We start from the raw sequence: 9,511 nt of genomic DNA, 5'->3' as shown, positions 1-9,511 counted from the left end.
ATTTGAGTGTTCCCCAACGCTGCATCCTGGCATCCGGATGGCTCATAGACAATACCTAAATATATAGTCAATAGGTCTTCATTGACAAAAGACTGACAATGACAAAAGGTCAACAATCAAAGAAAATACATGAGGTTTACATCTTTTTTTTTGACAATTGCTTGACCATCCACATGGACTCGAAATGGGAGCGGTAAAGTGTGCTGAGAAGCATTGCGAGCGGATTGGGGTTCCACGACCTATCAACTATCGAACGTTTGGTGTCCACCTATTGCCTAACTATTATATCCACACCCCTGTACCCTAACCACTGCCCGTGGGAATGCTACTCTGGTGGCCCCTAACCCATACCTCCCAACATGACCCTCTCCAGGAGGGACACAGTGCTCTGTTTCTGGGCTTTCCTCTAAATTTATGATTACCATCACCTGTGCCTCCGCCTCCCCCCTCTGTCTATCTCTTCACTGGCTCCCCATTCCTTTCCGAGTTCTCTTTAAACTCCTCACCACCACCTACAAGGCTCTCTCCTCCTCCACCGCTCCTTACTTCTCTTCACTGATCTCTATCCACACTCCCTCCCGTCCTCTTCGCTCCATCGCTGACCGCCAACTGACCTCTCACCTAATCACCTCCTCCCACTCCCGTGTCCAAGACTTCTCTCGCGCTGCCCCCCTGCACTGGAACAACCTCCCGCCACCCATCAGGCTTTTTGATTCCCTTACCTCCTTCAATCGCTCCCTCAAAACCCACTTTTTTCGACTAGCCTATCCCTCCTCCTAACCTCTTTTGATCCTCCTATCCTGCCTCCGTTCCCCTCCGTTCCTACTTATCCTATTGTTTTTCGTTCGTCCACCCACCTATTTTTAGTATGTTAACTCTTAGTAGGGTCCTCCTGCCTCACGTACTCACCCTACCTCATTACCTCACCTGTGCTCCTGTCCTGTTCTTCCCTTCCTCTACTTCATCTTCAGTCTCTTCGACAATTTTGACACCTACTTCTGAACTGATGCTGATTTTAGCTCTACCAGCTATACCCCTATTCATACTGTATTTTTCAACACACCCTGTACGTTACCTTGTCATTTGTTTTTTGGTTTGCTATGTACGGCGCTGCAGACACTTTGCGGCGCCTTATAAATAAACGTACTACTACCTGTGGTGAAATGCGTTTCTTGTCCATTAACCTGTTTAAAACAGGTGATGGCAGTCATTAATTAAGAGGAAAGTCCAGAAACAGAGCATTGTGTCCCTCCTGAGGTCATGTTGGGAGGTATGCCCTAACCACTGTTCACAGGACCTACACTATGGCCCCTGATCATGTGACCTCCACTCTGGCTGGCCCCTATACTATGGCCCCCTGACCACTGCTCATGGGACAGGCACTATAGTCCCTGGTCACGTGACCTCCAGCGCTCACTGTTCATGTGACCTCCACAGGCCCGGGCCTGACCACAACCCACGTCATTTCCACTCTGGCCCTTTTTACTGCCCGTTGGACACCCTCTGTCCCCTAAACATGCGCTACACGCAGGCAGCTCTCTCAGCACAGTGAGGCGCCAGGGCCTGTGATAGTGTGAGGGTCGGGGAGAGTGAGACTGGTCGCTGGCAGCGGCGGACCCGGATAGGAGCGGCTCGGGTGCAGCAAGATGGCGGCCATGTCAGGCCAATGTGGGTGGAGCAACATGGAGAGCTGGCGCTGACTGACATCCCCGCCTAGTGCTTCCAGAGCGGTAAACGGCTTGTTACCATGGCAACACGTACGCTGCACCGTCACACCACTGATTTAATGACGTCATACGTCAGACGCGAGCCGAAAATCTGCAGAGAGACCTCCCGAGAGGACAAGAGACAGCGAGAGACATGCCAAATAAAGCCAAGAAAGAAAAGGTGAGACAGCTCCTCCCTCTGTGGATTTATATAGAGACAGCTCCCACCTACACTGGGTATCCAGAGAAAGAGAGACAGCTCCCACCCACAGTGTGTATCCAGAGAGAGAGACAGCTCCCACCCACAGTGTGTATCCAGAGAAAGAGAGACAGCTCCCACCCACAGTGTGTATCCAGGGAGAGAGAGAGACAGCTCCCACCCACAGTGTGTATCCAGAGAGAGAGAGACAGCTCCCACCCACAGTGTGTATCCAGAGAAAGAGAGACAGCTCCCACCCACAGTGTGTATCCAGAGAAAGAGAGACAGCTCCCACCCACAGTGTGTATCCAGAGAAAGAGAGACAGCTCCCACCCACAGTGTGTATCCAGAGAAAAAGAGACAGCTCCCACCCACAGTGTGTATCCAGAGAAAGAGTCAGCTCCCACCCACAGTGTGTATCCAGAGAAAGAGAGTCAGCTCCCACCCACAGTGTGTATCCAGAGAAAGAGAGACAGCTCCCACCCACAGTGTGTATCCAGAGAAAGAGAGACAGCTCCCACCCACAGTGTGTATCCAGAGAAAGAGAGACAGCTCCCACCCACAGTGTGTATCCAGAGAAAGAGAGACAGCTCCCACCCACAGTGTGTATCCAGAGAAAGAGAGACAGCTCCCACCCACAGTGTGTATCCAGAGAGAGAGAGACAGCTCCCACCCACAGTGTGTATCCAGAGAGAGAGAGACAGCTCCCACCCACAGTGTGTATCCAGAGAGAGAGACAGCTCCCACCCACAGTGTGTATCCAGAGACAGCTCCCACCCACAGTGTGTATCCAGAGACAGCTCCCACCCACAGTGTGTATCCAGAGACAGCTCCCACCCACAGTGTGTATCCAGAGACAGCTCCCACCCACAGTGTGTATCCAGAGACAGCTCCCACCCACAGTGTGTATCCAGAGACAGCTCCCACCCACAGTGTGTATCCAGAGACAGCTCCCACCCACAGTGTGTATCCGGAGAGAGACAGCTCCCACCCACAGTGTGTATCCGGAGAGAGACAGCTCCCACCCACAGTGTGTATCCGGAGAGAGACAGCTCCCACCCACAGTGTGTATCCGGAGAGAGACAGCTCCCACCCACAGTGTGTATCCGGAGAGAGACAGCTCCCACCCACAGTGTGTATCCGGAGAGAGACAGCTCCCACCCACAGTGTGTATCCGGAGAGAGACAGCTCCCACCCACAGTGTGTATCCGGAGAGGGACAGCTCCCACCCACATTGTGTATCCGGAGAGGGACAGCTCCCACCCACAGTGTGTATCCGGAGAGGGACAGCTCCCACCCACAGTGTGTATCCGGAGAGGGACAGCTCCCACCCACAGTGTGTATCCGGAGAGGGACAGCTCCCACCCACAGTGTGTATCCGGAGAGGGACAGCTCCCACCCACAGTGTGTATCCGGAGAGGGACAGCTCCCACCCACAGTGTGTATCCGGAGAGGGACAGCTCCCACCCACAGTGTGTATCCGGAGAGGGACAGCTCCCACCCACAGTGTGTATCCGGAGAGGGACAGCTCCCACCCACAGTGTGTATCCGGAGAGGGACAGCTCCCACCCACAGTGTGTATCCGGAGAGGGACAGCTCCCACCCACAGTGTGTATCCGGAGAGGGACAGCTCCCACCCACAGTGTGTATCCGGAGAGGGACAGCTCCCACCCACAGTGTGTATCCGGAGAGGGACAGCTCCCACCCACAGTGTGTGTCCAGAGAAAGAGAGAGAGACAGCTCCCACCCGCAGTGTGTATCCGGAGAGAGACAGCTCCCACCCGCAGTGTGTATCCGGAGAGAGACAGCTCCCACCCACAGTGTGTGTCCAGAGAAAGAGAGAGAGAGAGAGACAGCTCCCACCCGCAGTGTGTATCCGGAGAGAGACAGCTCCCACCCGCAGTGTGTATCTAAAGAGAGACAGCTCCCACCCACAGTGTGTATCTAAAGAGAGACAGCTCCCACCCACAGTGTGTATCTAGAGAGAGAGACAGCTCCCACCCACAGTGTGTATCTAGAGAGAGAGACAGCTCCCACCCACAGTGTGTATCTAGAGAGAGAGACAGCTCCCACCCACAGTGTGTATCTAGAGAGAGAGACAGCTCCCACCCACAGTGTGTATCTAGAGAGAGAGACAGCGCCCACCCACAGTGTGTATCTAGTGAGAGACAGCGCCCACCCACAGTGTGTATCTAGTGAGAGACAGCGCCCACCCACAGTGTGTATCTAGTGAGAGACAGCGCCCACCCACAGTGTGTATCTAGAGAGAGTGACAGCGCCCACCCACAGTGTGTATCTAGAGAGAGTGACAGCGCCCACCCACAGTGTGTATCTAGAGAGACAGCTCCCACCCACAGTGTGTATCTAGAGAGAGAGACAGCGCCCACCCACAGTGTGTATCTAGTGAGAGACAGCACCCACCCACAGTGTGTATCTAGTGAGAGACAGCGCCCACCCACAGTGTGTATCTAGAGAGAGTGACAGCGCCCTCCCACAGTGTGTATCTAGAGAGAGACAGCGCCCACCCACAGTGTGTATCTAGAGAGAGAGACAGCGCCCACCCACAGTGTGTATCTAGAGAGAGAGACAGCGCCCACCCACAGTGTGTATCTAGAGAGAGACAGCGCCCACCCACAGTGTGTATCTAGAGAGAGAGACAGCGCCCACCCACAGTGTGTATCTAGAGAGAGAGACAGCGCCCACCCACAGTGTGTATCTAGAGAGAGACAGCGCCCACCCACAGTGTGTATCTAGAGAGAGAGACAGCGCCCACCCACAGTGTGTATCTAGAGAGAGAGACAGCGCCCACCCACAGCGTGTATCTAGAGAGAGAGACAGCGCCCACCCACAGTGTGTATCTAGAGAGACAGCTCCCACCCACAGTGTGTATCTAGAGAGAGACAGCTCCCACCCACAGTGTGTATCTAGAGAGAGACAGCTCCCACCCACAGTGTGTATCTAGAGAGAGAGACAGCTCCCACCCACAGTGTGTATCTAGAGAGAGACAGCTCCCACCCACAGTGTGTATCTAGAGAGAGAGACAGCGCCCACCCACAGTGTGTATCTAGAGAGAGAGACAGCGCCCACCCACAGTGTGTATCTAGAGAGAGACAGCGCCCACCCACAGTGTGTATCTAGAGAGAGAGACAGCGCCCACCCACAGTGTGTATCTAGAGAGAGAGACAGCGCCCACCCACAGTGTGTATCTAGAGAGAGAGACAGCGCCCACCCACAGTGTGTATCTAGAGAGAGAGACAGCGCCCACCCACAGTGTGTATCTAGAGAGAGAGACAGCGCCCACCCACAGTGTGTATCTAGAGAGAGAGACAGCGCCCACCCACAGTGTGTATCTAGAGAGAGAGACAGCGCCCACCCACAGTGTGTATCTAGAGAGAGAGAGACAGCGCCCACCCACAGTGTGTATCTAGAGACAGCTCCCACGTACTCGCAGTGTGTATCCAGAGTGCGAGAGGCAGCTCCCCCCCACAGTGTGTATCCAGAGTGCGAGAGACAGCTCCCACCCACAGTGTGTATCCAGAGTGCGAGAGAGACAGCTCCCACCCACAGTGTGTATCCAGAGTGCGAGAGAGACAGCGCCCACCCACAGTGTGTATCCAGAGTGCGAGAGAGACAGCTCCCACCCACAGTGTGTATCTAGAGAGAGAGACGGCGCCCACCCACAGTGTGTATCTAGAGAGAGAGACAGCGCCCACCCACAGTGTGTATCCAGAGTTTCTCTGTATAATGGGCAATAGCTGATCTTTCTCTTACTTTATGATGTTGCTGTTTAGGAGCCTGTGAAGGTGGCAGCTGGGAGACCGGCAGTGAAGGGCAGTAAAGATGGAGGAGGGACGCCTGAGGAGGTGAGTGCTGGTGCTTCGGCTGATACCAAGTTGGGGCTGCAGCAGTGGAAAACACACAGGTGTCACTGAGCCTGTACGTTTTCTGGAGGAGATGTGTCAGAGTCTTCTATCAGATGATCTAATTTGGTTAATAATTCAGCTCCTGATTTTGGGGGGTAATTTCACCCCCCCTCCCACTGTGATTTGTGTGATGGATTGTTGTGAGATGGTTAGTAGGCATTGATGCAACTAAACCTGGTTGGCAGAAAAGCTGTAATGTTGGTGGATTGCAAAGTAAAGACCTTGCATCGAATAGACTATAGATTGTCATGTTTCTGCAGCACGTCTTAAGAGTTTTGGAGGTATACTGCAAGGGGGAGTGAGTCGCCTTTAAAACGGTGTGGAAATGCCACCCACAACATTGCAATGTTTCCTTCAGCTTTTGGAATGTGTTTCAAATTTAACAATGACATGGCGGACTCTGGCATTGCCCAATGCGCACTGAACTCAAAGCCGGGACGCATTGGGACACCTAGTCCCCTTCCACCAGATCACCCTCTAGGGAAGTACGGGGCAAACTGTGGCTGTTGTGAATCTAGACTGACCTAACGTTTAACATATAGATGTGTATCCATCTGCATTCACATGGCCGATCCAGGAAATACAGCTTTTGCACTTAATTAAGAGATCCATTTCTGTTTGGGCACTGAGAACAGATGACTTCGTATTACAGAAGCTCGGATATTTCATAGGTGATGCGTCCAGCATGTTGGTGATCGGGATGCCGGAATTCACTATAGTGATGCCGAACCTAAGTATACCGGGGAGCAAGAAGGTCTGGCTTGGGGAGGGGGTTAGGGTCAGGCTGCAGGGGGTGGTTGTAGGGTTATGGTAAGGCTGCTGGGGAGAGGGCGGATTGGAGGTTTAGGGTCAGGCTCCTGCAAGGGAGGGTTAGGAGGGGGGTGGCAGGGGGAAGGCAAGTTTGGATTCCTTCCATCACAAAGCGGGCGTCAGTATTCTGATCACTGGCATCCCAATCGCTGATCATCTATATATCTATCTAGTGTCTGTGAGTCTCCGAAACACTGCCATCTGCTGACCAAGAGTGAAGCTACATCTTTCTTGCACATGCACACAGAAGGTAGCAGACTAGCTTTCGAAGCTTTTGCTTTGAGCAGGCCTGCTAATCGTCCATATGTACCTATTTGATAGAGGAGTTAAGCCAGCCGTTGAAAGTCAGCAGGTAAAATGTGACAGCCTTCGATTTACAACGGTTAATTCTGTTCCCAGAAACTGTGCCCCCCTTCTTGATCGGAAAACTATAAAGGTGCCCATACACTAGTAAGATTTATCTGCAGATATGGCTGGTTGGAACAAAAACATGGTTATGGATGAGTGACAGTTTGGCCGTTTTCCAGCATTTCCAAGCAAATGGTACAATTGTGCTGCGGGCTCCCGTGGGCATCTCATCACCCAGTACAAAACATATGTGCCGCACATATGTTTATACTGCCTTCTGATCGCATCGAACGCAAATCCTAGATCAAAACGCACAGGAAGAACCATATGTGGGCACCTCCACTTTTAATTTACTGGTCACGTCACCCAAAAAATTCTGGTTCCTTTAAACTTTGAACCAGCTAAATAATCCACATTGGGCCTGGGTCAGAGTTGATCGCTGATCAGTGAATCCGCAGATCGAGCAATTACACGAGCCCATACAGTGACAGAAAATGCACATCTTCAACGCGTTCTGGTTGGAGATTGGTTGACAAGATGCTGGCGTTTGGGGGCGGAAGCGAAAACGAACAATCGAAGACGTGCCCATGCATTTTCAGGGAGTGTCTGTGACGTTGGGGCTGGCCTCGATCAGTTTGTCTTGGTCACAGATGGCCTGAAGGGTCAGACTTACATTTGCCCAGACTGGATAAATCATTTGATCATTTACGGGTGGATAGCGATTTACGATGGTTTCGCAATTTATTTTCAGATTTGCACGGGGCGTTTTCTCTTTCTGTCTGGGCGGAGACTGTCTGCTTGCAGTCATCTACCATCTGCTGTGACAGAATGGCTTGTGTAGGGACATATATAAGGTTTAGGAACTGAGAAGAGGAGAGTTACCGTACCTTTGTGGAGTTTGTATATTCTCCTGATGCTTGCTTGGGTTTTTTTCTTTGGGTGCTCAATTTTCTTGCAAAGTCCAATAATATACTGATATGTTAATTGGCTCCCAACAAACATGAACCCTAGTGTGTAATTGTGTGTGTATATGTTCAGACTACATGGCTCCTGCCCAGTGTGGGGCTCCAACCCTGTGTGGGACTCCCACCCTGCAAGGGTTATGGGGCTCCTCACCGGTGTGGGGCGAGTGGGGCTCCTGCCCGGTGTGGGAGGAGTGGGGTGTGGGGCTCCTGCCCGGTGTGGGGTGTGGGGCTCCTGCCCGGTGTGGGAGGAGTGGGGTGTGGGGCTCCTGCCCGGTGTGGGGCTCCTGCCCGGTGTGGGAGTAGTGGGGTGTGGGGCTCCTGCCCGGTGTGGGAGGAGTGGGGTGTGGGGCTCCTGCTCGGTGTGGGAGGAGTGGGGTGTGGGGCTCCTGCCCGGTGTGGGAGGAGTGGGGTGTGGGGCTCCTGCCCGGTGTGGGGCTCCTGCCCGGTGTGGGAGGAGTGGGGTGTGGGGCTCCTGCCCGGTGTGGGAGGAGTGGGGTGTGGGGCTCCTGCCCGGAGTGGGGTGTGGGGCTCCTGCCCGGTGTGGGAGGAGTGGGTTGTGGGGCTCCTGACCGGTGTGGGAGGAGTGGGGTGTGGGGCTCCTGCCCAGTGTGGGAGGAGTGGGGTGTGGGGCTCCTGCCCGGCGTGGGAGGAGTGGGGTGTAGGGCTCCTATAAATTGACATGACTGTACCGTAATGGTGCCCACAAACTGATAGATTTCACATCCAGTCCGATGTCTATCCAATTTCCCTTAAATTCCGATTGAGTAAAATAATCAGAGGGTAGATGGGTCATACACTGGCTGGGGATAGATGTGGAGGGGGCGGGAGACGCCCCTGCTGGGAGCCAGGTAATTGGCTAGAGCCGGACCCGGGGGTGGAGGGGGAGTTGAGCTCCCGGGAGCTGGGTCATGACCACATCATAATGCCAACACATGGAGCGATGTGGACAAATCCTGCTTGGCGGGTTGTTCACCTTTCTGATCTTTCTCATCTGCTCTGTTATAGAGAACAGTGTTCCCTACCCATAATCCTCTGAATGAATACATTTGTGGTCCTGTTCTAAAGGACAGCAATCTCCAATGTGTGCATTATGCCCCCATAATCCTCTATTATCCTGTATCCCTTAGTAACATATAGAAGGTGGCATTGGGGTATATTCATGAACAGTGATCAGAGTGGAGAAGTAACCTCTACGTATAATTTGATAGAATGCAGTTGATACATTTTACTTCAAAGGCTATTGTTTGGCACATTCCCCACTATATACAGGGAATCCTCTATTTCTATTAAACTGATTTTTGTTAATGTAGCCCACATTGAGCAAGGTTCAGAAGGGAGTAAAGCGCACTGTCAAGCATAGCAATGGAAACAAAGCAGATCTGATGTACACGTGAGACCTCACCGTGTAATATCCACAGCATCTTGCCATTATTGATCCAGCGTTCTTCACAAGGTCACATACGAGAGGAAACAGAGATCAGCTGTCAGCAACTACATAGATCACCCATTCATCTGTATAATACACAGCTATCTTTTTCCTGTCTCATTTTTCCTGTCATG

The 9,511-nt window shown here is 52.6% G+C and overlaps 1 protein-coding gene across 4 annotated transcripts in view; it reads left to right on the top strand.

Moving 5' to 3' along the window:
• Positions 1-1,654: 1,654 nt before the first annotated feature.
• PPP2R5D (protein phosphatase 2 regulatory subunit B'delta) overlaps positions 1,655-9,511 on the top strand; it is a 42,484-nt gene continuing 34,627 nt past the window's right edge. For 2 of the 4 annotated variants that reach the window (XM_083175324.1, XM_083175323.1), the window contains exons 1-2: positions 1,655-1,887; positions 5,697-5,768. In XM_083175324.1, the coding sequence (XP_083031450.1) occupies positions 1,861-1,887; positions 5,697-5,768 (99 nt within the window). In that variant the 5' untranslated portion in view covers positions 1,655-1,860. The remainder of the gene's footprint in view (positions 1,888-5,696; positions 5,769-9,511) is intronic. The other 2 variants (XM_083175321.1, XM_083175322.1) reach the window with 2 other exon arrangements.

The sequence above is a fragment of the Crinia signifera genome, chromosome 3 (assembly GCF_055691185.1).
Source record: "Crinia signifera chromosome 3, ASM5569118v1, whole genome shotgun sequence".
NCBI classification, from domain to species: domain Eukaryota; kingdom Metazoa; phylum Chordata; class Amphibia; order Anura; family Myobatrachidae; genus Crinia; species Crinia signifera.
Note: the sequence above shows the minus strand (reverse complement) of the source record. Positions and strands in the feature narration are given on the sequence as shown.